General features: G+C 44.9%; 1 protein-coding gene across 1 annotated transcript in view; it reads right to left on the reverse strand.

Annotated features, from left to right (window-relative positions):
• PLA2G4F (phospholipase A2 group IVF) overlaps positions 1–26,235 on the reverse strand; it is a 403,704-nt gene that overhangs the window by 16,622 nt on the left and 360,847 nt on the right. Inside the window, exons 17-18 of the mRNA XM_069638816.1 lie at positions 15,310–15,504; positions 13,191–13,357 (exon numbers count right to left, since the gene is read on the reverse strand). Of these exons, the coding sequence (XP_069494917.1) occupies positions 13,191–13,357; positions 15,310–15,504 (362 nt within the window). The remainder of the gene's footprint in view (positions 1–13,190; positions 13,358–15,309; positions 15,505–26,235) is intronic.

Raw genomic sequence — 26,235 nt, forward strand, 5'->3', positions numbered from 1 at the left:
TCCCAGGATTCAAACTGCAGTTCGCAATGCCCAAGTAAATTACTTCCTTCCCCTGGCCTTTGTCAGGCTTCAAACTGCAGGACGCAATGCCTGGTGTGAGACACCTCAAGGTGTCTCACCCGCTAGTCACCAGGGATCTGTCCTCCAGGTGGCCAGGACACAGCCGAGGCACAGTATCCCCTTCTCTATAACACCATTACCCCCATCGTACCAGGCAGGGTATTTAGGAACTCAAACCACCGCCCACTTCACAACACTAACACTTTCTTACAGACAGTTCGCTATGAGAGAAAACAAACAGGGTCAGGCAATTACTGACCATCACACTCACCTGACTTCCATTACACTTCCCAACAAAGATTATAGGAGGAGCACAAGAACACATGCCAAGCAAGGCAAAGCACACAAGGAAGCAGCAGGTGAAAAACGGCAAAACAGAGGGGGATCGCCCTTCACCTTTTCAACGAGAAACTGTTACTTTCATGAACCTTCGAGAATAGAAAATGTAAGACCAGGAAACAAGGCTGAAGAGTCCTGCACTGTGTGTGGGAGGTACCTGGGGCCCTCCCTTGTCGACAGTCAAGGAGGGAGAGTTGCTTGCTGCTGTGGTACTGTCCTTGGCTCCTACAACAAAGCAGTGACAGTGAATTCAGCACAGCCGGTGAGTTGGAGAGACTGATACCAGACAAGTCTGTGTTGAAGCCAAGTTTGCAAGCAGCAACATTGTATGGTGAACGCTGAAGCGAACAGTGTATGAAACGCATCAGATAGCCAACGCAAGCAAAAGTGAAGAACAGATGAGTGAATGAACTTTGAAACCGATAGATGATGCCCTTGAAAGAGATGTCCAGCACCGCATGGGTGCTCATTTGAAAGGCTCTGTAGAATATCCAATAGAGAGTTAAGAAAGGTGAAATATTGGCAAAAGAACTGTACATTGAAGTAGTCCTGTGATGGGTTCAGCAAAGTCCTATGCACATTTGAAAGTCTTCAATGTTGATACTGCCAAGCAAGTTGATGAGAACATAGATAAAGTCGGTCTGAGCCCGAGGGAGGGAGACTGATTGAAATTACAAAGTAGAGAAGTTGGTCCAAGCCTGAAGGAGGGAGATCAATTTAAAGCTTCTGGGATAAAGCAAAATTGTGTGAAAGTGAATCAAAGTTGGTCCGAGCCCGGCGGAAGGAGACTGATTGAACATTGTGTTGAAACGGATTTGAGCCCAGGTGAGGGGGATCTGGGGTGAGTCATGAATCACCCGAGAAATTGGATACATGACAATCTGATGAGCATTGTATTAAGTGGGATCTGAGAGCGGCTGAGGGGGATTCCGAAGTGGAAAGTGAATCACCTGAGAAATTGAGTAAGTGTGAAAACCGAAGAGGAAAGGAACTTATTGTTTGTTTGTCGCATCGGGCCCTCTGAAAGAAGAGACTTTGAAAGACAAAGAGACTTTGGCACAGAAGGCCCTGATGCTAATGTTTGAAATGCACCCTCGTGCTAGAGAAGCCAGAGACTGTGCTAAGCACGAGTGTACCGGCTTGTCCCGTTCTGAAAACGTGGGGAAGGGAGGTCAATAGCCTGAACATCCTGATATATAATTTCTTGAACACTTTCTTTTTGCATAACATTGTTTCCCACACCATTTGTATTTAGAGGTAAGGATTGGCAATAGGTTTATTAGTATAGGCCCTTTTATTTTGACAAGACAGCACTATCACTGCATTATTATTATTTGATGGTCGTAGCTTGCTCCGATCTCTAGATTTAGGATTAGATAGGCATTTTTCAAACCTTTTTTGAAGTTCGATAAACACCCTTGAACTGTGGTCACTTATTCCTGTCTTACTGTTGATATCATGACTTCCTTACATTGGGGAAATGACTTACTTCCCCTGACCATTCTTAGGCTTTTGGGCCCCGGACCCAGGTTCTCCTGCTTACCCTTTTGGGCAGACTGGTTTCACTAACTTGCCCGGTACTGCCACAAGTATGAAGCACCAAGGAGGCACACCTCTGACTCTCGTTGCGGGTCCCAGACCCAGTGTCCTTTATGATTTGGCTTTCTTAGTTTACCTGGTTCACTATCCAGCCAGCTAAGGACTTGTATGGCAGGGTAGAAGCTCTGTTATCCCCCCTCTAAGATGTTTGCAACCCCAGTACCTTCACAGCGTCCTTGGGTGCTTCTCTGCCGGTCTCGGAGGCCTTGGAGGTCTTTGGCGGCTTCCCTGTCGCCTTCTCCTGTTCCTGCTTGTATGCCGCCACTTTGCAGTGTTCTTTCTGGTTTCGTCCGGTATGCCTTTCACGTGGTGTGTGGTTTGCCGCCGCATTTCACTGGTCTCTTCTCTTCGTTTGTGTTTGCCTCTCCATGGCAAACCGGACGCCAGAACCTCCAAGTTAGCGTACCAGGCAGCAGCTCATCTCCTCTCGACAGCAAGACCTCCAGCTTCGTAGCAGTGCCTCCAGGGAGGTTCTGCTCCAACGGCTAGTCCTTCCTCTCTCCTTATACTCAGCCTACTACTTTGTCTAGTATGCCAAGTGTGACTTTGCAGATGATTATCTAGGGCTACGCGTCTGTAACGCTCACCTGGTATCCACGGGGACGTCACTCAGCCTGTTCTGATCTCTTACGACCTTGAACCCTTCCCTGGAGTCTACTTGACTGGAGACTGGGCCTGAAACACAGGATTGGTAGAGTTTAACTCCCTATTGTCTCTGTGTGCTTGAACCCCTTCTTCCCCGGGGTCCAACCCTTCCCTTTGATCCACAGCTCACCTTGTTTTCTTGGAAAGTGTGCTCTCCGTCCTGCTTTCAGCGCAGGGGCGCGTTGATTGATGCTGGTTCGTTGCTGCCTAGTTACGTCACTGGCAAGAGTCTGACAGGTAAGTATAATGAGTCTTTTGAACAGTTCTCTAACTTCGTTCCTTTCCTTCCTTAGATGATGGCCGGCGTCCGGGGATGGTGACGTGCTGCTGAGATGAGTAGCGCTGAAGGTGAGTGAGAACGCGATGCGTGATGCGACCCTTTCGTATTTGTATTGAACTGAGTTCTTTGTCTGTGTCTTTTAGGTGCCGCGACGTTTTCAGCGTGGATGCCGGTTATGATGAAGAAATGCGGTGACTAAGCGCGGTATGCAGCGCCTCTAGATGTTTCCACGCTAACCTGGAGTGTCTTCTCCCTCTTGCAGATGGATGAGAAGTTCCGGAGACAGAGTTCCCCCAGAGCGGCTGGGATTCAGGTAAGCGTTTGAAGCTCGTACAGTCTTTAAAAATAAATGAAGATTTGCTGAATGCTTACTAATGCCTTTTTTCTGTTCTTTTCCCTTTTCCTTAGGAAGCGGCGTGCCGGGATGGGAATGACACCGCCAAAGATGCCCGCAGAACAGAAGGAGCGATGAATGATGGGCAGAAGCACCGCAAGGTAAGGCTGTTCCTAACAGTGCTCTTGTTCTTGCAGGAGCTGAACGCAGAAGAAAGATGCAGGCCTACTGGAGACCGATCCGAACACGGTGAGTGTCACGCTGCAGGTGCAGAAAACACAAAGCATGTTTCTCAGCCTGGGCGTGGCTTAAATAATCTCTGGGTATCCCAGGTGTCTCTGGGCTGAACCACACCCAAAAGACTAGACTGCACATGCAGTTCTGGGAAACGAAATATGTGGCAGCATCCATCTTGTCCCCATCAATGCACTACAAATCCAATCCCCAATGTTATCCTATGGGAGTGAGTGAGTTTGGTGCCACAAGCGCCAAGTCTGACTCCAAGTGGGTCTTTGGAGGGATGGAGAGGCCCTTGAGGGCCATGTAGGTGATCGTGGCCTGGCTCCAGCCTGACATCTTGGAGGGCTGGTGACATGAGGGGCAGGAATCCTGACAGCGTCTCTCCCTTGTCACAGTATTTTTAGTTAAGACTTTTGTAGGTCATTCCTGCTCTTCCTCGTCTCAGTACTTGTTACAGGAGTGGATGTGTAACAATACATGGCAGAGAGTAGCAAGGATGGGCAGTGTGGAGGTAAAGGAGAGGTGTGAGCATGTTGTGGCTACCTCATTCTCCCATGATGTCCTCCCTGTATCCCAGAGGGGGAATCCCTCCCCCTGAGATCAACCTGCGAATACCACCACCAGGGGGAATATCGAGTAGCAGCCTCACCTCTGTGGCCTCATGGGAAGGGTCTACCCCTCAGGGAGAAGAGACGACATTATAAGATTCGTCACAGTACATATACACATATCAAGCCACTTATGTAAATAAAAAGGGCAGATGTACAAGAAAATATAAATAGAGCACCAACGCAGAGCTAACGCTTAATTGCAGCAAACTGATAGCCAAAATTGTTTTGGATAAAGCACTGCCATCTTGTACCATTTGACCCTCCTTGTTCAAAAAATGCCAGTGTCTATGTACATTATCAATAATGACAAGCTGGCTTTATTTCAAAGGTAAACAAATAAGATGGTAGTTCTGTTTCGGCTGAATACATGAATGACATCAACATCCTGTAGGATTGCATTGGCATCAACATCCTTTAGGATTGCATTGGCTAAAAGGGAAACAAGAGACTAATTCTTTATAAATCAGCTTTTTTAGCAGGCTGGAAGGAGTTCCTAAAGGGTCGCCAAAGGCTATGGCACTGTGCATCCGGAGAGGCAGAGCATGTAGGACAACTACTGACACACAATGCGTGATCTTGCATGACTAGACCAAGACTGTAATTCTAGTCTAAGAGCCTAAAAATTGGTACTTAGGCAATTTTTCCAAATTCTGATTTGTGATGCATGCGTCAAAAAGTTGATGTGATAATTAAATGTGATGAATCCTACAGAGACCTCACAAAAACCATACCTAAAGTCTCCCCACAGGTGGCCAGGGAAAGGCAAATGGTTCCTGATCCTGACCCTGGGGCGGTGTTAGCGGGGAGGATCACTTGGGAGGAGAAGGGCCCCAGGGGAACAGGAGGACTTCATGGGATGAGATGCAGTATTTGTCTTCCTCAAGGAAGGCCATATCCTTCATGCCAGAATATGTAATGCCTTGCTGTCAGAGAGAGCTTTTATTTCAAACTGATTGTCAGAATGGGGGTGAAGACAATTATAACCTACCATGTATTAGAAGTAAGAACATTCCTTTAAAAGTGTCTGACAATAATAGAAATGAAAGCTTCTATGAGTCCCAAAGAAATAACGAAGAAGAGTCTTTAAGTGTTACCAATTTAATTATTGAGCAAACCCATTCTTCTATAGAAAACCAAATGCTTCAAGGAATCCTTATGGTACTCCTTTGGGGATTATGTATAAGGAGAGTTATGAATTTGGTGATGATAAATTAATGCAAAAAGCTGAATTTGACATTGTGGACATCAAGTCCCATAATTCCTAAAATACTGGGACGAAGAAGAGGACTGCAGAGGCACAAGACTGTAAGGGGCAGTCAATTAGGAATGGTGACCCACACATGAGAGAGACTGGGAGGCATAGAAAGCCCCTCAGTTGCAGGCCATAGAGAAGAAGGTGAAGCAGAGCAGTAGTAGAAGGTGGGGGATGTTCTCAGACCTCCTTGTGGCAGCAGAAGCAGAACTAAGCTGTAAGCCGAAACGGCGGGACTACAAAGGCATGTTAGGTGAATGCCGGTCCTGAGAGGGTCTCCTATGCTCGAGTTTTCAGCGGCAGAGGTTGCGCAGCAGAAAGCACACCATTTCACAGTTTTTGCCACTGTAAGCTCAGCACCGGGGGCAGGCGCGCTCTGAATCGCTGTGGGAGCAAGGAGAGGTCAGACATTAGCAGATGCAGGAAGCTGCAAGGAAGAGGTTGCCGGGCCGTGCGGGAAAACCGAAGCAGAATACCTGGAGGCAGCGAGGTGAACGGACATGCACGCCAGACCTGGTGAGTTCTCTGTTATATTGTGAACCCAGAGCGCTCCTTAACCGCCCACTGGCCGAGTCCAGGAATCTAAACTTTAGCATTGTAAACTGTAACAAAGTAACAGTAAAGAGAAGGAAAACCTCTGAATACTGAACTAATGTGAAGCAGGTTAATTCTTCTGTTATGAACCGAGCTGATTTTAAGAGACGCAGATGGCAGAATAGGAATTTGATTATCATAACAGAGGAGTGTGATTATGATATTGTAAGGCATAATAAGAGCCAGCAACCAAAAAGGGCAATATTCATAGAAGAGAAGACAAACTATCATTGCCAAAACCAAAAAAGAAATATACCCAAGCAATTAAAAAAGAACCAGTGTTTTTAAAAACTATTGCTCATATGGAAAAGAGGTCTTAAAAAAACGGCTTAAACCCACATTGTCAAAAATTTGTCAAGGTGAAACAGATTCCTTATCAGGAGATGGTTAATGCTAAAGGGGAAAAACAAGACTGGCAAGAAGGCTGCCCTTCTGACGGAAGAGACTCGGGGAGTGAAGCATAACTTTCAGAGAGTGTGGCAACTACCCAAGTGTAACAAACAGCAACAGTGTGGTTCTTGTTTCCCTTGAAGAGTTTCTTATATTTTATGTTGTAGAGCAAAGGACACTGCCAACCAGTATGAGTTTAACCATTATCCAAAAGTACTTAAAAATAGTAGTTTATTCTGGCCCGGCAGGGGAGTACACAAGGTCAGAGAGCATTGTAGTATTTTCATCTGTTCAGGCAGGAGAGTACACCATAGCAGAGAGTTATATTCTAGTAGGCATGGCAGGGGAGTGAACCAGGTGGATGCCATTGAAGTACTGTGGTGTGTTACAAATCCTGCAGAAGAAGTTGGAGAACCACTAAATTGTTTCTGTGGATTAACACAGAATCATTCTGACAAAATAATATTATTAAAGCAAGTGTGGTATGAACTTCTGCAGAAGTATTTAATATTGTCAAACAAGTGGTTTTGTGAACTGGTGCAGAAATAACCTGACAAAGACCCTTTTGTTGAAACCAAGGAAGTGAATAAACATTCTGTGCTGATGAGAAGAGGTTCTTTAAGGAACTGTGTCACAAGTATAAGAGAGGAAACTTTGTTGAACACTTGTGAATTGTTGGTTGAAAACAATCCTGCTAGAATCTGGGGAAGGGGAATTCCCCCAGATTAGAAGGAGAAACAGGTATTAAGTTGTGAATGTAACTGTTATATTTGTGGCTGTTGAACTGCTGTATATTACCTTATTAAGTTGGTGTATGTTTACGTGTGAGGTACAGAAACCTTTTGTTACAGTGTTTCCTTTAGTTTATTTTAGGCAGGGAAACCCTTGTCAGGTTAGGTATAGTGAGGCGTTTATCCAATCTTTTCAGTTAATAAAATGACATCTTTTGAAAAACCTTCACAAAGTTGTCTGCCTCACATTTCTGACCCCTCACATAAACTAAAAAGGTTAACTGCATTGGAAATAAGTGGAACCAAGCTTTCACATGCTTGCACCCTGAGTATTATTAATGCATTTGTATTTATGGATGTAAAAGACGCTACTATATTGCAAGTGCAAATATTTGATGAGTTACTGCAAAATGGTGCAGGGAAGATATTGATAGCATCTAATGTTTATCATACAATCAAGGGCAATAAGTACTGATACATAGATCCACTAACAAGGTATACCAATGGCAATATTCCTGTCCAATAGTAAACCTGTCAGTTGCTCAGGGGTAGTAGTTTCCTTTGCACTAAAGCACAGAGACCCATCTTTCTCTGGGGCCTTGCTTTGGCTACAGCTGCAAAACCTGCCACAGCGCCAGGTGGACATTTAGACCACCTTTAGGGTGGAGGTTAGGCTCTACCATGCCAGGTATGATGTAAGTCATGACAGTAGAGAGATAATTGATAGGGAACAGCGCTGATCAAGAGGTTTAGAAAGAAAAGGAAAAAGAGAGAGAGGGCGAAGTTTTGATAGAAGAGAAAGCTTAAATGAGAGCTCTGACAAAATCGCCAAGCCTAACATTGGTGACCAAATAGGACGGTCAAAGGGGCAGCTCTTAATTTCCCTTGGCCAGTTATACAACACCCAGGATGCAAGCTAGTGGATGCTGAATCTCTATGGCCTGTATGGATCCATAGACACACACCAACCCCACCCATGGTAGGGGGGATTAGCCACAAGTATCTTGAGGAAACAACTTGTCACAATCCTACTTGCCAGCAAGAGGTGCTCCTGAAGTGCATATGGCGTCCAGTCATCAGCTGGTTATGCTGCTGAAGTGTTCCAATGCCCTGTGTTAGGGGGTTGTATAGTATACAAGTACTGTCTGTGACAGAACTTAGGAAAGCCCACCTTGGGTGAACAACGTTACACTTCTTAGGTTTGGCCTGAACCACACACGTGTTTGGTAGAATGGTGAGCAGCCACGCTTAGCCTGGGGATGGAGGGGGGGATGTAGTGAGGTACAAATAATTCAGAGCATACACTTAGTCCAAGAAAACACTAATACACTTAGAAGTTATATAAAAATAGTTATTTAGTCTATACACAACAGCACACTGTTGTAACTTTCAAGTCAAGTAAGTACTATATCACAGTAAAACAATTGAAAATAATAGCTTTTTCATTGACAAATCACATAGTAAAAACCATATGCAAACTTTTCCATACTCATAACTTTTAGTAACTTTGTTCAAGCCTGTCTTAAAGAGTCCAACCCTATCTTATGAGAGTCTCACAATGTACAGAGGGGGCACTGGGCCACCGGTGACCAGGTGTTGAGCAGGTAAGGCAGGAAAACAGAGTTCAAGGTTCAGAGTGGCAGAGTCAAACAGTATCTCTTCTTGGTTTGCAGGTAGGTAAAGGTTAGGTTTCGCAAGCCAAGAAAATCAGCAGGTTTCCTTGAAGGATTGCCCCAAGGAGGACCAATGTTATGATTAGAGTACAATGGTTTATCCACCCCAATGTAGCTCTATGGAGACCTGGAGCGGTGTGAGATACACGCTATCTGCAGCCCCCAGGATCACAGGATCAAGCAGGCAGTCTCCAGGTAAGTTGTACGAGAAGCAGGGCAGTACCTTCAAGTGAAGGAAAAGTTGCTGCAGGACGGTTCAACCTGTCCCAGGTCTCTTGGGCTGGGTGTCAGACAAAAGGGACTTCAGTGGGTCTGGTGACAGCCCTAGTGCAGATAGACACCCAGCAAAGGATCTTTGCAGTTCTGGCTTGTTGGCGCCTTTTTAGGCTTAGTTGAAGGATTATTGTTGTGGTGGGTAGACTCGTCTGTTTCTCAGTCCTTGTCTTGGGTGAAGGGACTTTTGGGAGCTGGATCAGGTCACTGCAGGCTTAGAAGGATGCCCTCAAACTTGCAGACAAAACCGTGCTACAACAGATGATGCACAACGATGCAGTACAGGATCTCAGGTATTGGTGAATTGCAGGCCATGGAGGTTGCAGCTCTTCCAAGGATGGTGCAAATTGTAGTTCATCTTGGGACCGGTTAGGCCCACCTGTCCAAGGAAAGAAGTAATAGTCCTTGGATATTCCCGAGGTCAGGATGTCAGCGGTCACTCAACAGGCTTTGTCGGTCGTTGCAAGTTGTTGGCTGCTTCTTTGTCCTCCGCTTCGGATACTTCTGTTCCAGTAGTCATCCGTCAGTTTCAGCTGCTGGACCTCGGAATGTATCCAGGAACACCGGCTGAGTACACCAATCATGACCCATGCACTATTCAAACTTGGAGATGGCTGTCCAATGGGGAAAGCCAGCCTCCCAGTCTGAACTAGTTTCACTCAGGCACACTACAGGACAAAGGACAGTGGAGTTTCAGTCACTCAAACAAGCTTTGCAGGCTTTCCAAGGGAAGCATGGTGAGGACAAAGGGACAAGAGGACCCCCCCCCCCGCCTAGCAGGGTAGAAGAAGCCAACACTAAGGGCAAGCCATCAAGTTCAGGGTTTAGAAAAGGATTTGTTCAGAATGACCGAGTCCAAATGACCTACACCATCAAATTACCGAAAATAGATACTACTAAATGGCCTACTGACTAAATGTTCGTAGGACATTTTGTAGCATCTATTTGGTGGTTTAGGCAATTTTTCTTTTGGGTCGGAACAGCTGCGGGGTATCCCCCGCAACACTGGGGACAGCCCTGCAGCTGACCCGACCCTAAAAAACAAAAGGCTGCAGGGGTGTCCCCCGCAACACCCTGCTCACTATACTATACTATACTATACTATACACCCCTGCAGCTGACCCGAAAAAAGAAAAAAAAGAAAGAAATGGACCCTGCAGTGCTGGTTCCCGATCATGGAAGTGAAAGGGAACTGGCGTTGCAGGGATCAGCGGGACGGAAGGAAAGGTAAGTAGGAGGTGGGGGTGTAGGCAGGGGTAGGGAATTGGAGGGGGTTTAGGCTTTCTAAAGATTTGGGATTATTTTACCTTGAAAGACCGAATAGGAAATATACAAACAATTTAGCATTACGTATATTTCTCATTCGGTCATTTCTGTCCCTAACTTTTCAGTCGTGGTAAAACAACCCCAAATCTTAGAAAAGTGTTTTTTTTAGTACATTTGCCATATGTGACTATTTTTATTGAAGGTTTTAATGTAGTTGTTTTTTTTACTTTACTATGTATTTATGATGTATGTATTGCATGAATTGCTTTGCTTTTTGTTGCACCTAAGGGTATGATTAACCAGAACACTGAAATAAAAAAATTATTTAAAAAAGTAAGACCACCATTTTGGCTTAATGGTGTGCCTTGGGAACTCTACCGCAGCTGCAATGGCGTCCTTCGACAAAAGTCCATAAAGGGTTGTGTAGTAGGTACACTGCCACCAGCCTGAATCAATGCCCGGTCACAGTAACTCAAAGGTTATTGGAGAGTCGAGAAAAGGGATACTTTGGATCCCCTCAGCACTCCACATAAGGTGGGGTGTGCTGATCTTGCAAAAGAAAATACAGGTAGGATAAAAATGCATCCGCCTGCCTTGGTAACTATGAGTTAACCAAGGGAAAATCAATAAACAATGCAGGAGAAGCTCTAGGAGCTTCCAACAGCACTTGACACCGTTTTTTCATTCAGAAGTTATAGTCATACAGTATCCTCCAGGCAGGCTTGTGCACGACATTACTGTGAGATACGATTTTATAATGACAATCCTAATACTCCAAAATGAGCCTCTGAAGAACATAAACATCGACAAGAGATGGAAAAACCATCTAATTGAGATACAATTTCCCACCGACCGTTCAAGGTGGTTGGACTAAAACAGGTCTTCCTTTATGCCAAGAACTAGCAAGTGTGTCACTAATCGGTCCAATAGCCAATGAGGAGAGGGGAGCAAGAGGTCCTAGCAGAGAGTCAGACCTACCAGGGTATCGGGGGTTCACTGCACTAGTTAGTATTCTTAATGTTACAAAGAAAACTTTCAGAGTAAAAGGGCCATACTACAAGGAGAGAAATGCGTGCGGGTGGGATCAAGGCTAAGCTTGCAGGGTAATTACAAGGAGCTGCTGCCTACTGCAGTGATGGCCTCGCTTCGTTTAAATGCTATATGATCTTTCCTTCTCATGATCTCATGGGATCCACTTATATCCTGGTAGGTCAATGGGCAAATGTGGCCACCTTTGGGTTGAAGGTGAAGATGAGAGGAGAAGCCAGGGTCATTGGATGGTGGAGGTGTCTCTCTGAAGTGTGGTTTGCTCAAGGCTCCAGAAGATTGCGATGAGGATATAGGTGAAATATTAAGCACCATTGTAGTTGCACTTCTGCAAATTTAACACTAGCAGATCACTGCGAGACCGTCAGAGGACAACAACCCAACCGGGAACGGATCCTATCCAGCCAACCACCTACCAATATCTAATTCAGAGAACCGCATGGGACATCCAAATACAATCAACTGCCTTGATAAAAACCATCGGTTGAAACACGTGTCTGCCCTTAGAAATACTAAGTATGTAGCTTTATGATTTGTATTGAGAACAACGTACGCACTTGGATGTATGTCACAGAAGTGACAACCAATGTCAACCAACAAACGTGTATAAACAACTGATACAATAAAATTCAATAATTGCTCAAAAACCTAAAAGGTGTACAATATTATTGAAGAAGAACCTAATGTACTGTCAATTGAAAACGGGTTAACACCCGATCCAGCGCCAATGTACAGTAGGGTTCCAATCCCAGCAAAAACAGATAACCACAAACAATAGTGTCCTTACATAGTGCTTCATGCCAGACTTCTGCAGCTTCTAAGCCTTGTCATAACAGGTGCTATTATTAACCCATTCATTTTTTATGGCACTTGATTTATCGACATTGAGAGGATGAAAGGCTATGTCAGCCCTACCACTGGATTCGATCTTGAGGACTGCAGGCTGCACTCATGTCAGAAACCAATGCTTTTCTTGTGTAGCTATCCACTTATGCCTAGAGCTTGAAGTACACGTCTTGTGGTACACTGTGTAGAACATGTCTGGCCCCTTCTGTCCCCTCCTGGTTTCCTCACTATTGGGCTCCCATCTCCTGCCCCATATGCTCGTCAACATGCTGTAATAATGTGCCCCCAAGGCTGCCCCCCCCCCCCAACTCCCTCTGGAACCGGGCCCAGTAAGCAGGCACCTGTATGTGTTGGTGGGTGATGCCTACTAAAAAGGCAACACCTTGAAAAAATAGAAACCTTGCCTTTTCTGCAATTTCTCCAACTGATGATAGCAAATGACCATATGGGCCTCTTAACCAGTTCGGTGGTGCAGGTAAAATAGGGTGGTCATTTTGTTACTGCCACTTTTTTGGGGGGTAGCAGAATAACTGCTGTTTTTACCACACTGCCGAAATATGGGTTTGGCCTTCAAGTGGAGGATTTTCCTCCAGCATCACAGTGAAATTATATTTGCCACTTTCAGGCCAAATTCTGGCAGAATTACTGCCGAAATCCCAATGGAGTCCTACAGACTCCGAAAACGGCGATTACCACTGCTCTGCCACCACGTCTAATCCTGTTGATAACACTGCAGGACCAAGCGACAGCAACAACCATTGAGTTTAGCGGAAATACAGCAGATTTACCACCGAATTACCACAAAAACCCGTAATGAGGCCCCATGTCTTCTTGCGGTGGAAGGGGAAGGTTTTCGAGCGGTCTTGTCCTTTTTATTACTTTTTCTAATATTCGCTGTTCTACTCAGAGCAGATGGTGCACAGCCAGGTGATCCTCTGCAGTACAAAATGGAAGCCAATGTGGAGAAAGGATGCACACAAACATGCCAAGTGCTATGCAGGAGAGGGCACCTTGAAATGAGACTCCCAGGAGTAGTTGAAAGACAGAATGACGTCCACGTCGCGCTCTGGCTGCAGCATTAAAGGGAAGGGAGAGTTGATGGAAAAGCCTCCGTCGACCAAGTGCAGGCTCTCCTCCATGGGGGTCAGTTTATTAGGCGAGGCGTCCAGGTGGTTGTCTGAAAAGATCAAACAAACCCTTCAGGTTACATGCATACATTAACAATGACGTAAAGCTCACGCAAAAAGACACACCTACATGAAAGAAACTGTACTGCTCAAACAACATGGCCAGCAATGAACATGCACTGTGCTAAACACCAATCACTCTCGCTTCCGTTATTAAACACTTCCCTTTCATCTGTAAACCTGATGTTATTTCCAAAATGTGTTTATTTCTGGTGAATATAATTGATGCCCATACTTTCCTCCACAACAACACCCCCTGATTTTCCTTCCCTACCATCTCTCCTCCCCAGCTCCCCTGTGCCCTTCCCATTCCCTTTCTTCCCCCCTTCACCTTCCTTCTCTCACCCACTTGATTTTGAATTTTGAATATTTTTAAATAATTCCTTCCTCCCTGACCACCCTCCCTCACCCTTCCCTCTTCCCCTCCATCTATGTAAATTGTTCTACATATTGTCTCACCGGTTTGTTTCATGATTGTATATATGCTTCTTTCATTATTGTACCTTGTTGTTATATTGTAAAGCGCTTTGGATTAAAGCGCTATATAAACCTAATAAACATAAACATAAACATTAACCATCTCCTTTTTTGAGGTACTGCTATTGGTGGTTGAAAAGCAAGGAAAGAACAGGCAGCCGCGCATGGTGGAGAGGGCAACAGGATAACCAAAACATCACTTTCCACAGGGTGGCAGGAAGCCTTGAAGCAACATAAGATCTTGGCTGAGAGAACACGGTGCATTTACAGATTGGTGGCGCCAGGCTTATTCTAAGGTAGTCTACTGAAAGGATATGCACCAACAGCACTGTGACAGATGCAGAACTGTAACAGCGAGAAAAGATGAACACAGGGCAACTTTAGGTCCTGGTATTTCTACCTTTGCCTTAGTGGCATTGGCAAAGGATTTGCCGTAAAGGGCTGAAAAAACTCTTTCCGGAAGAGTCCAAATGTATTTGACCAGGGCAATGGTACCCATGACGGCACCGTTTGCCCTTTGCTCTGGAAGGGGCATGCAGAGAGCTGTGCCACAAGGGAAAGCATTAGCTCCCAAAGTGCCACTTTATGGGCATTAAGGACAAAGAGTGGTAGAGGTTGGCACAGGTGTGCCCCAGTGGCTGTTCAGTTTGACTGAGCCTCATTAATCTCCTCTACCCTTGCACGTTACGAGCTTGATGGATTCTAACTGATCTATGATCGCTGGAGAAGGAGAAGGCTTCTTGCCTGTAACTCCTGTTCTGCAGCATTGGTATCTTTCATAGATTCACATGCGGCCCGCCTACCCCGCATGAGGCTCCATAAGGGAAGCTGTCCCTGCACTACAAGAATCTGAAGATGGCCTCCAGCGGTGGAGCTGTTGGTTGAAGGGCAACTGGCGCAAAAATAAGTCTGATAGAACAGTGAAGTGAGTGCAGTTTCTGGTCTCGCAATTGAAATTGCTTTATTAATGTACTGAGGATTTCCAGCCCGACGATGGGGAAAGATCCAATGCTGGAGAAGGCAGCTCTGTTTTACGTCTATTTTTGTTCCTTTTATACATTAGATCGTTTTTAAATTAATACGTTTAAAAATCATTTTCTAGTTCTATCTGTCTTTGTACATACCATGCACGCAGTTCTGTTGTACAGTTCTGCTCGGAAGGATAGCTCAGGGGGAACGTGCTTGTCTTGGAAGCAAGACGACGCAGAGCAACACAGGTTTGATCCCCGGGTCCGCGCTTAGAAACCTCTGTGTATTAAGTGTGTTATAAATAACCAATTACAATTATAACAGTCTTTGTATGTTCATTAATTCAAGAACGTTGATCAGCCTGTAACATAGCTTATCTTTCTCTCACCTCTAAATCTAACAAGGTTTCATTGCGCAAATTGTAGATTCCATCCACATTGCACCACTCACAGTCTAAGGTACCATGTCACGCAAACATCCCCTTGTTAAACATCACCTTTCCAGGGCACAAACTCTTTGGTGCCGACATAGTTTTTGTGCAGGTATAGCCCCCGGGTGAAGTTGTAGCTCTCTGCGGCCATGAAACGAGACTTGAAGACGTCCTGGTAGAGCTGCGAGAAGATCCCATCTGGCGTCACCACCTGCGTCTTCAGCCGCGAGCAATGTTTGAAGTACTTTCTCCGGGATTCATCTATAGAGTGAGAAAGTGTATATGTTCAGGGCTTGGACATGCAAAGTCTAATAAACACTCTTGCTTGAGGGTCAACGAAGAAGAGGCTTTGCCGACTGCCTTGGCAGTTTAGCAAGTTACAAAATACTTCCTTCAGGAAGAGACTCAATGAGAGGTGATGCGGTCCAATGACATCAACGGTGGCCTTGAGCAATACTGTTAGGCTGCTCTTAACTTGAATCCTTACTTGAAGTAATTTTACACAGACCATCAGGCTTAGAGTGCTTTTGAGCTTGCATAAAAAAACATAACATTGATCATTTTCATATGTCCTGGGACATATTTCTCAAGTGTTCCATAATTTTGCATTTTACCTATCAGCCACTGATTTTCATTAGCCTGAAGGACATTTTATTTAGTTTGAAGGACAATTGAAAGGCAATTTCTGCTAGCCAATTACTACAGCCCAAAGCACCAGTGTTACCCAACCCCTTATATCATTTAAATTAATTGAACAATTCTATAAGAGTTTGTTTTCAATCGGGGTACAATAAGGACCTAAGCAATGGAATTGTGCAAGTTTAGTAGCTACCTATCACAATTTTAATTATTCATGAACGCTGCAATGTTCCCTTCTCCTTGCAGCAGAACTTTGATGCCAATGGCACTAGAACTTACGGGCACTGTTTAGGGAATCCAGCTACAGGATAAGAGTCTACATTGGAGTAAAATAGCAAGCAAGTTCATTGTAAAAGTATAAACACCCCAATAGTTGCTGCTTCACATATACTCGACCACATCAGGGAGTGGGCACGAGTAGGCATAAATAGAAAGCTCAGAACATAACATGATGGGTAAGAAAAGAGTACAATAGAGAGAGGGAGAAAGAAAGAAAGAGAAAAATAACAGGAAGAAAGAGTATAGTAGAGAGGGGGAAAAAGACGGATGGAGAGATGTTAGGGAAAATTCTCCAGAATGGCTAATTTCCCTTAGCTACTGAGTCCCTCAGCAGCTTTGCTGGATTTCTAGGATTTATTTTTTTTACCTGGTAAGAGTGTTAGCCTTTTTTCCCACTCTTACATGTGTTTTGCTGTGAGTCTCACCTACTCCATATGCATCATTTTTTTACTGTGTGTCACGCAGCACCTTTAGAGCAGTGACACAGGGTTGTCTTTTTCAGGCTTCCCACTTTAAACTCCATTTTCTGGGACTGACTACTGTCTCCCAGAACATGTAAAGTTGCCATTGACTTTATTAGTCTCTTTAAATTCACAGACCCAGTACAAACTATCTTCCATAGAGTACCAGAAACGGTTAATAGTTATCCCTTTTGTCTGTTTCTCATGGAATATTATTTCATTCCCCTTTCTCTAAGATTTGGCTGGTGGCAGTGGTATCTACCATTTATTTTCCGACCGCGGACTATGAAAATAGCCTTGGTACTGTTTTAGGCTATGTTAGTAGCCTCGAACTTTAATCCGCTGGACCCCTTTTTAATTTTATTTGGTTCCAACTGGGTTTATTTGCCATTTCTTTTTGTAAAGGTCTTTCTTGTGTTTTACTCTGCGTGCCAAACCAGGTTTGGTTCCTTTGTTCACCATCCTTTGGCGGGCTTCTGCACAGAAGCCCTCCTTAGGCGCCTGAGTGTCTTGGTAGACAGGATGTGAGGGAGGGGATTTAGGCCCCCTGCACAGGGTCTCCTTGGAGACCCAAGTCGCATTCTTGTTTGATTGGCTAGGTGACTCTCCTGCCAGGACAGCCACCCTGCTGTGTGATTGAGAGCCAAGCTGTGTGAATGGGGGAAAACTGCATAAAAAGCAGGTCTCTGGGACTTGGAAGGCAGAGTCGCCACTGGATAGAGAGAACCGAAGATAAACTGAAGGAAGAGGACTACTACAACTACTGAACCTCCCGGTGAAGCCCTTCTGCAGGTCCAAAACTTCAACGACAGAGAAGATCTGCAAGGAATCTTCTTCCCTTGAGCTGGTGGGACCAACCAGATCGCCAAACACCAAGCAAGGCCTCCCTCCCCTGGTCGAATTTGCTGTGCATCGCTGCAGTGAACCAGGTAGCCAGGAGGACCGGACCCTGTTTGGGTTTTAAGGAGCGCACCTTTTATTTGTCGCTTTGCTCTGCTGCTGGCTTCTTCCCTGGGAAGTGCAGGACCCTCCAGTCTTCCTCCTTCTTGTCAGTCCGACAGTCGCTTCAGGAACCGTGAGTCTGCAGGAACTTCTGCCTCAGCTACAGCATTCTTCTTCTTCTAAGATCCTGTTCAAATCTGGTCGTTCGTTCCGTCCGACCGCGATGAAAGTGTTTGAAATCTTTTGCTAATCCGAGGGCTCTACTCTTTTAAATAACTTTTCTTCCGACCAACATCGTTTCAAACTCTTGGCAAAGACATAACCGCGAACTACTCTGAAATGTGTGATCCTCTGCAAAGACTCTGAACCATTAACATTGGCCCAGGCCTATTGATTTGAATCCTAGTTGTAGCAAGCCTTTTCTAGATTGCCCTGCCTACTTACTTGTTGGTGCTGCTTGATTTTGAATAACCTTGTCTTTCCCTCCCTTTTTAAATTGCTGGAGTGCCATTTTGTTCACACTTCATTTTGAGCTTAACTTGTCCAGAATTCATTGGGTGGTGTGTAGTGTATTAAGATTGTGATGTTCTGCTGCTTTGTATTAGTAAACTGTTTTATAACTGATGGTGTAAATAATTGTATATTCTTTTACTCTGAAACCTTGAGTCAGTGTTTGTTTGAACCATACCAAAAGTGAATTTGTACTTGCACTTGTAGTCTTAATTGTGTGTGGTGTTCCCAAAGGGTACTGCATATGATTGTGCCTAACACTGGTGTACAGTGGTGAGGATAAAGTATAGTGATGACACAGTGCTGCTATTACCTTGGCTCAACTAACCACAAGGCTAAACACCACTAAAAAGCAATTTTAATCATGTCTGATATGGAAAGCTGCAGTCAGGAGACCCTCCTTAGCTACACTGTTGATTATCTGAAAAATCTGTGTAGAGAAAGGAATCTCTCTGTTAAAGGCAAACAGTCAGAATTAATTGAAAAGTTGTTAGAGAAACAAAGTCTGGAGAGTCGGTCTGAAATACCTATCCCTCCAGCAAATGTGGAAAATAATGAGGATGATAATGTGCCAATTATTATGGATGAGTTAGATGAGGCAGATGTGTCTCACAATGTAGGCCTTACTGCTCCTCTACCTGCTCAGCAACCTCAACCGTTGTCCACTGGGACCCCATCACGTCCTACACTCAGTCCGGAATTCATTTCTCTAGAAAAGATGAGGCTTGAATTGGAATTCAAACGTATTAATGCTCAAACTGAACAAAAGCATCAAGAACTTAAGTTCAGAGAAATGGAGATGAACCATGCCTCAGAAATGAAAAAGTTGTCTATTGAAAATGCTTCTCTCCCAGAGTCTTCTAGGTCTTCCAGTACTAAGAGAGCCCGTATTCCTAAAGGAATTGTTGGTATGTATGAGGCTAAGCTTGATATTTTGGATTGGTTGGCAATGTTCGAGTATAGTCAACAAATTGGGCTCCTGGTTTGGAGCCTATTCTACCCAGGAGGGTTACTCAGAAAACAAAAATACAATTGAATAGGTCCAGAACAAAATTTGCTCAAATATACTCCTACTCCTTATCACCCTCTGCATATGCAAAGAAAGAATCACTTATTCATACTCTGTTTGAAAACAAATCTCGGTTTTTTATATCTAGAGCTGTATAACTCAACATGAAAATGGACATTTAAGAGAGATGACATCAAACGGTTAATTAACCGGAAGTACAGACAAAAATATTCACAGGCACACAGAGCCAAACATTTTTTGGTCAAACAACCAATTTTTGTGTGTGGGACAAACTCAATCTCAATCGTTGTTTGTCAGGAAATTCACAAAATACAATGTACAACAAAAACAATTTGATGGAGTAACAACATATAGAAATGTTAAAGATAATAGTTCTCTTTGTGTTGGACAGTTTCAATGCACTGTAGTTGGGGGTAGTGCATCTACACCGGGGTGTTTCAGCCGTTTAGGTGGGCTTGTTGTGCCTCATCTTGTACATGGCCTTCATCAGGACGTGGAACTGTACAGTATGATGTCTGTGTTTGGGTGAATTGCTTCAACAGGCACTAGTTAGGAGATCGACTAGCCGTGATGGGGGATCTCTGTATGGTCCTCTCAACGGAGGCTTGTGTCGCTGAAATGTCAGCCTGTTCAAACCTCGATCGGGGGCCCCACAAGGAACGTGCTGTGTGGCTGCAGAGCTCACCCGCCGTCAGCCGCTCGAACGAGCGGATTCGACTCAGAGTGCTGAGTCACTGAGGAGCTCACGGGGGCCTGGCTGCAAAGCGCATATGCAGAGAATGTTTGAGTATAACCATGGGATTCAAGACATTACAGGGAATCAGTTGCTTCCTTGGCTCTTCTCTAGACTGCCCACTGTTGCATCTGATATTGTGATGGAGTTGGGGGAGGTGAATAGATTATGAGTGTGTGAAGCTAGCTTTAATTGCTAGATTTGGGAAGACCCCTCCCCAGTACCTTAAGAGGTTTAGGACCCTCAAAAAGAATGTTGGTACCCCTTGGGCTACCTGGGAATGTGAATGTTTGAAAAACTTAGATGTTTGGGTTAAGGGTTACAGAGTAAACACTTATGAAGTTATGAGAAATCTTGTTATGTTGGAGTCAATTTATGATGCCTGCTCTCCTGAGCTCAGACAACACTTGGCTGATTCTAAGGAGATAGATCAAAAGAAGTCAGCTAAGGCTGCTGACTTGTGGGTTGTCAACAGGGCTACTCACAAGGATTCTGTGGCAACTCAGAAGAACGATGAGGGAATACAGCCAAAGAAAGATAACAAGGAGAATTCTAATACCTCCAATCCAAAAGAGGGCCCCAAACAAAACAATAATGGTAAGCCACAAGGGAAACCGAATCAGGCTAGTACACCATCTAGACCCACACCAGATGGAGGTCAGAACAAGCCCCCATTCATCAAAACATTTGGGAAATGGTATGTTTGTGGGTCAACTGACCATGTGAAAGGGGATTCCAGATGTAAGGGTAAACCTTCAGGGGTCCACACTGTCTCCTTAGCCTTCTCCCCAGAGGAAGAAGTACCTATGGCAAGTGGAACCTTTCACCTACTGACTGATGAACCCATGAGTCTCAGCTAGAGTTTCTTTAGTGTCCCTGGGTTTGTGGGAACAACATAATTTAGATGTCTATACTTCCATCCCAGATAATACTAAAGAGTATTATCAATATAGTGTTCTTGTGAATGGCCAGGAGACTACTGCCATCAGAGACACTGGAGCCAGAATAACTATGGTTGATTAATCATTTTTCAAGGTACAGGATGTTACTAAGGCACCCAAACACCTAACCAAGTTAGCTGGAGGCCCCGTGCAAATACCTCCCCAGTTACCAGCTCTCATCCAGTGCAATGACATGACTGTCAAGATACCTCTTAGTGTGCAGAGTGAAGTGCCTGGGAGAGTCCCGTTGGGTAATGACCTGACAACTCTTGGGGGGGTGTCCAGTACCCCCAGGCCTCCCAGTAAGAGGACACAGGAGCTCACTAGGCCTGCAAGGGAGAAGACCTTGAGAGGCTCTCCAGGGGAATTGATAGAGGAAACTATCACCCCCAGTCCACAGGAATTGTTCACTGCTATTTCAGGAAAGAAAGAGGCAAAGGGCAAACCTAAGACCTCCAGGAAGAAAGCAGATAGCACCCCTGTGCTACCAACAAGGACATCCCAAAGACTGCCCAAAGTCACACCTGTGACTCCTCCACCTGCTGAGGCTGAGTGTGAGGTACAACCCTGTGTGGTTGAGCCAGTTTATGAAGAGTCAGATCTGGAAGAAGACATTACTCTAGTTGGAGATCTGGATCCTGTTGACCATCCTGAGCTGCAGTCTTTACTGGCAGAAGGTGGACCCAACAGGGCAGACTTCAGCAGAGGACAAAGAGTGTTTCCTACTCTTGAAGGTCTTCGACAACAGGCAGCTTCTCAGCTTGATGGGAAAGAAGCTGGGAAGCATAGGTTGCACTGGGAAGATGGCCTCCTCTACAGTGAACCGACTGAGTCTATCCCTGGGGCCTGCAAAAGACTTGTAGTGCCCCTAGAAAACAGACTCTAGTTCCTACAGTTGGCCCATGAGATACATTTGACTGGTCATTTAAGTTACAAAAAGCCAAAGGAAAGGCTCTCTTTATACTTCAACTGGCCTAAAATGGGTTCAGAAGTTGACAAATTCTGTAGGAGCTGTCACACTTGCCAAACCTCTGGCAAGAGTGGAGCCAAGAATGTGGCACCATTGGTGCCTCTCCCAGTGGTGGGAGTTCCTTTTGAGAGGGTGGGCATCGACATTGTTGGTCCCCTTGACCCTCCCACATCTTCAGAAAACAGGTTTATGCTGGTTGTAGTAGACCATGCTACTAGATATCCTGAGGCAATACCTATGAGGACTGTTACAGCTCAGGCTGTGGCTAAGGCTCTACTTGGTATTTTTACCAGAGTAGGGTTTCCTAAGGAAGTGATATCCGACAGGGGATCCAATTTTATGTCCCACTACATGCAAGCTATGTGGAAAAACTGTGGTGTCACTTACAAGTTCTCTACAGCCTACCATCCACAGACAAGTGGACTGTTAAAGAGGTTTAATTGTACTATGAAGAGCATGATAGGTGCTTTAGAAGAACCCCTAAAAGAAAGTGGGCCCTTCTACTGCCATGCCTTCTCTTTGCTTATAGAGAAGTCCCTGGGAGGGAGTTGGATACAGTCCCTTTGAACTTCTTTTGGCCATCCAGTCAGAGGTCCTTTGGCCCTGGTTAATGAGGGGTTGGAGAGTGCTCCTTCCCCCAAGCCAGTCAGAGTGACTAACTATGTGATAAGTCTCCAGAGGAGAATGTCACACATGATGGCAGAGGCTAGTGATAACTTGAAAGCAGGTCAGGCTATGGTCAAACATTGGCATGATCAGAAGGCCAACATGGTTGAGTTCACTCAAGACCAGCTTGTACTAGTTATGGTGCCAACAAGGCAGAGGGCCTTGCAGGACAAATGGATAGGACCCTTCAAGATTGTGGGCAAACCTGGAGAGGTGAACTATCTCATGGACTTAGGCAGACCTAAGGAGGCTCACAGAGTCTTTCACACCAACCGTTTGAAGGCATATGTCCCGAGACAAGAAGTGGAAGCTTTGCTTCTAGCTTCAGCTCAAGAGGAGGAGGAGAGTGAACCTCTACCTGACCTACTCAGAGGCCAACCTTTAGATGAGAAGGTAGAAGGAGTTAATCTCTCTTCTAATCTGACATCTGAACAACAGGATGAGTGCAAGTTTCTGTTAAATCAGTTTGCCTCCCTGTTTTCACTTTCACCAGGCTTGACCACTTGGGACCAGCATGACATTCTAACTGGTGACTGTTTACCTGTGAAAAGCAGAGGTTACAGAATGTCAGGCCATGTAAGAACCCACATAAAAGGAGAGGTCGACAAGATGATTTATCTCAGGATTATAGACCCATCTACAAGTCCATGGTCTAGTCCAGTTGTTCTAGTACCAAAGGCAGGATCCAAGGAGTTGATATTCTGTGTGGACTATAGAGCTCTAAATGCAGTCACTAAGACTGATGCCCATCCTTTACCAAGGACAGCTGAACTGGTGGATAAACTTGGTGCAGCCAAGTACCTCAGAAAATATGATCTGACGTCAGGCTATTGGCAAATAGCCCTGACAGACCATGCCAAGGAGGAAACTGCATTTTCCACCCCAGCAGGCCTCTACCAGTTTAAGGTTATGCCTTTTGGAATAAAGAATGCACCTGCTACATTCCAAAGGATGGTCAATCAAGTTCTGAATGGGATGGAGGACTTCTGCATGGCATACTTGGATGACATTGCTGTATTCAGCCCTACTTGGAAAGAACATATTGCTCACTTAGGATATGTTTTGCAGGCTCTTGAGCAGGTCCATCTGAGCATAAAGGCAACCAAATGTCAAATTGGTCAGAGCAAAGTGGTCTACCTTGGTCATGAGGTAGGAGGAAGTAAAATAAGGCCATTGCCTAGCAAAGTACAAGCTGTACAAAACTGGGCCTCCCCTACTACGCAAACCCAAGTGAGAGCCTTCCTAGGTCTCACTGGGTACTACAAGAATTTCATAGAGAACTATGGGACCATAGCTTCTCCCTTGAATGTGATCTCCTCTCCGAAATTCCCTAAAAAGGTTAGATGGAATGAGGAGTGCACTCAAGCCTTTGAAAACCTGAAGAAAGCCCTCTGTCAAGCTCCAGTCCTAAGAGCACCTTATGATCACCAACCCTTCATTGTGCAGACAGATGTATCCAATACAGATATAAGGGCAGTCCTTAGTCAACTGGATGAGAAAGGTAGGGAGCACCCCATTAGCTTCATCAGCAAGAAGCTGAAGGAAACAGAAACAAGGTGGGCAACCGCAGAGCATGACTGCTTTGCTATTGTGTGGTCTCTGAGGAAGTTTAGACCATACTTGTATGGATCTACTCTTGTGATTCAGACAGACCACCAACCCTTGAGATGGTTAATGCAAATAAAAGGGGAGAACCCAAAACTATTAACTACTAAGATGGTCAATCTGCCTGCAAGGGTTTGATTTCACCATTGAGCAGAGGTCAGGATGTCACCACAAAAAAATGATGGTCTCTCTAGGATGTTTATAACCGACTAGAGTGAAGAGATTCATCCTTGAGTGGATTAAATCCTCCTGTCCCTTAGTCTGGGGGTGGGGAGGGTGAGTGTTAGGGAGAATTCTCCAGAATGGCTCATTTCCCTTACCTACTGAGTCCCTCAGCAGCTTTGCTGGATTTCTAGGATTTTTTTTTCACCTGGTATGAGTGTGAGCCTTTTTTCCCACTCTTACATGTGTTTTGCTGGGTGTTTTATATTTTTGTGTTCATAGACTGTGGAGTCTCACCTACTCCATAGGCATCATCTTTTTACTGTGTGTCACACAGCACCTTTAGTGCAGTGACACAGGGTTGTCTTTTTCAGGCTTACCACTTTAAACTCCATTTTCTGGGACTGACTACTGTCTCCCAGAACATGTAAAGTTGCCATTGACTTTATTAGTCTTTTTAAATTCACAGACCCAGTACAAACTATCTTCCATAGAGTACCAGAAAGGGTTAATAGTTATCCCTTTTGTCTGTTTATCATGGAACATTATTTCATTCCCTTTCTTTAAGATTTGGCTGGTGGCAGTGGTATCTACCATTTTTTTCCTACCGCGGACTATGAAAATAGCCTTGGTACTGTTTTAGGCTATGTTAGTAGCCTCGAAATTTAATCCGTTGGACCCCTTTTTAATTTTATTTGGTTCCGGCTGGGTGCATTCGCCATTTCTTTTTATAAAGGTCTTTCTTGTGTTTTACTCTGTGTGCAAAACCAGGTTTGGCTCCTTTGTTCGCCACCCTTTGGCGGGCTTCTGCACAGAAGCCCTCCTTAGGCGCCTGAGTGTCTGGGTGGACAGGATGTGAGGGAGGGGTTTTAGGCCCCCCAAGTCGCACTCTTGTTTGATTGGCTAGGTGACTGTCCTGCCAGGACAGCTACCCTGCTGTGTGATTGACAGCCAGGCTGTGTGAATGGGGGAAAACTGCATAAAAAGCAGGTCTCTGGGACTTGGAAGGCAGAGTCACCACTGGATCGAGAGAACCGAAGATAAGCTGAAGGAAGAGGACTACTGCAACTACTGAACCTCCCGGTGAAGCCCTGCTGCGGGTCCGAATCTCATAAACTTCAATGACAGAGAAGATCTGCAAGGAATCTTCTTCCCTTGAGCTGGTGGGACCAACCGGTTCACCAAACACCAAGCAAGGCCTCCCTCCCCTGGTCGAATTTTCTGTGCATCGCTGCAGTGAACTGGATAGCAGGAGGACCAGACCCTGTTTGGGTTTTAAGGAGTGCACCTTTTATTTGTCGCTTTGCTTTGCTGCTGGCTTCTTCCCTGGGCAGTGCAGGACCCTCCAATCTTCCTCCTTCTTGTCAGTCTGACAGTCGCTTCAGGAACCGTGAGCCTGCAGGACCTGCAAGGAACTTCTGCCTCAGCTACAGCATTCTTCTTCTACTAAGGTACTGTTCAAATCCGGTCGTTCGTTCCGTCCGATCGCAGTGAAAGTGTTTGAAATCTTTCGCTAATCCGAGGGCTTGTCCTTCTTTACTCTTTTGAATAACTTTTCTTCTGACCAACATTGTTTCAAACTCTTGGCAAAGACATAACCGCGAACTACTCTGAACTGTGTGATCCTCTGCAAAGACTCTGAGCCATTAACATTGGCCCAGGCCTATTGATTTGAATCCTAGTTGTAGTAAGCCTTTTCTAGATTGCCCTGCCTACTTACTTGTTGGTGCTGCTTGATTTTTAACAACCTTGTCTTTCCTTCCCTTTTCAAATTGCTGGAGTGCCATTTTGCTCACACTTCATTTTGAGCTTAACTTGTCCAAAATTCATTAGGTGGTGTGTAGTGTATTAAGATTGTGATTTGATTTTCTGCTGCTTTATATTAGTGAACTGTTTTATAGCTGATGCAGCAAATAAATGTATATTCTTTTACTCAGAAACCTTGAGTCAGTGTTTGTTTGAACCATAGCAATTGATGTCCTTTGTGTAACTTCTGATACTGCTCACTTTACTCTTGAGATAAGTCTGGCTGCTCAGCCATCGCTACCACTTTA

Source organism: Ambystoma mexicanum, chromosome 14, assembly GCF_040938575.1.
Source record: "Ambystoma mexicanum isolate Mex_15411 chromosome 14, UKY_AmexF1_1, whole genome shotgun sequence".
Taxonomy (NCBI): Eukaryota; Metazoa; Chordata; class Amphibia; order Caudata; family Ambystomatidae; genus Ambystoma; species Ambystoma mexicanum.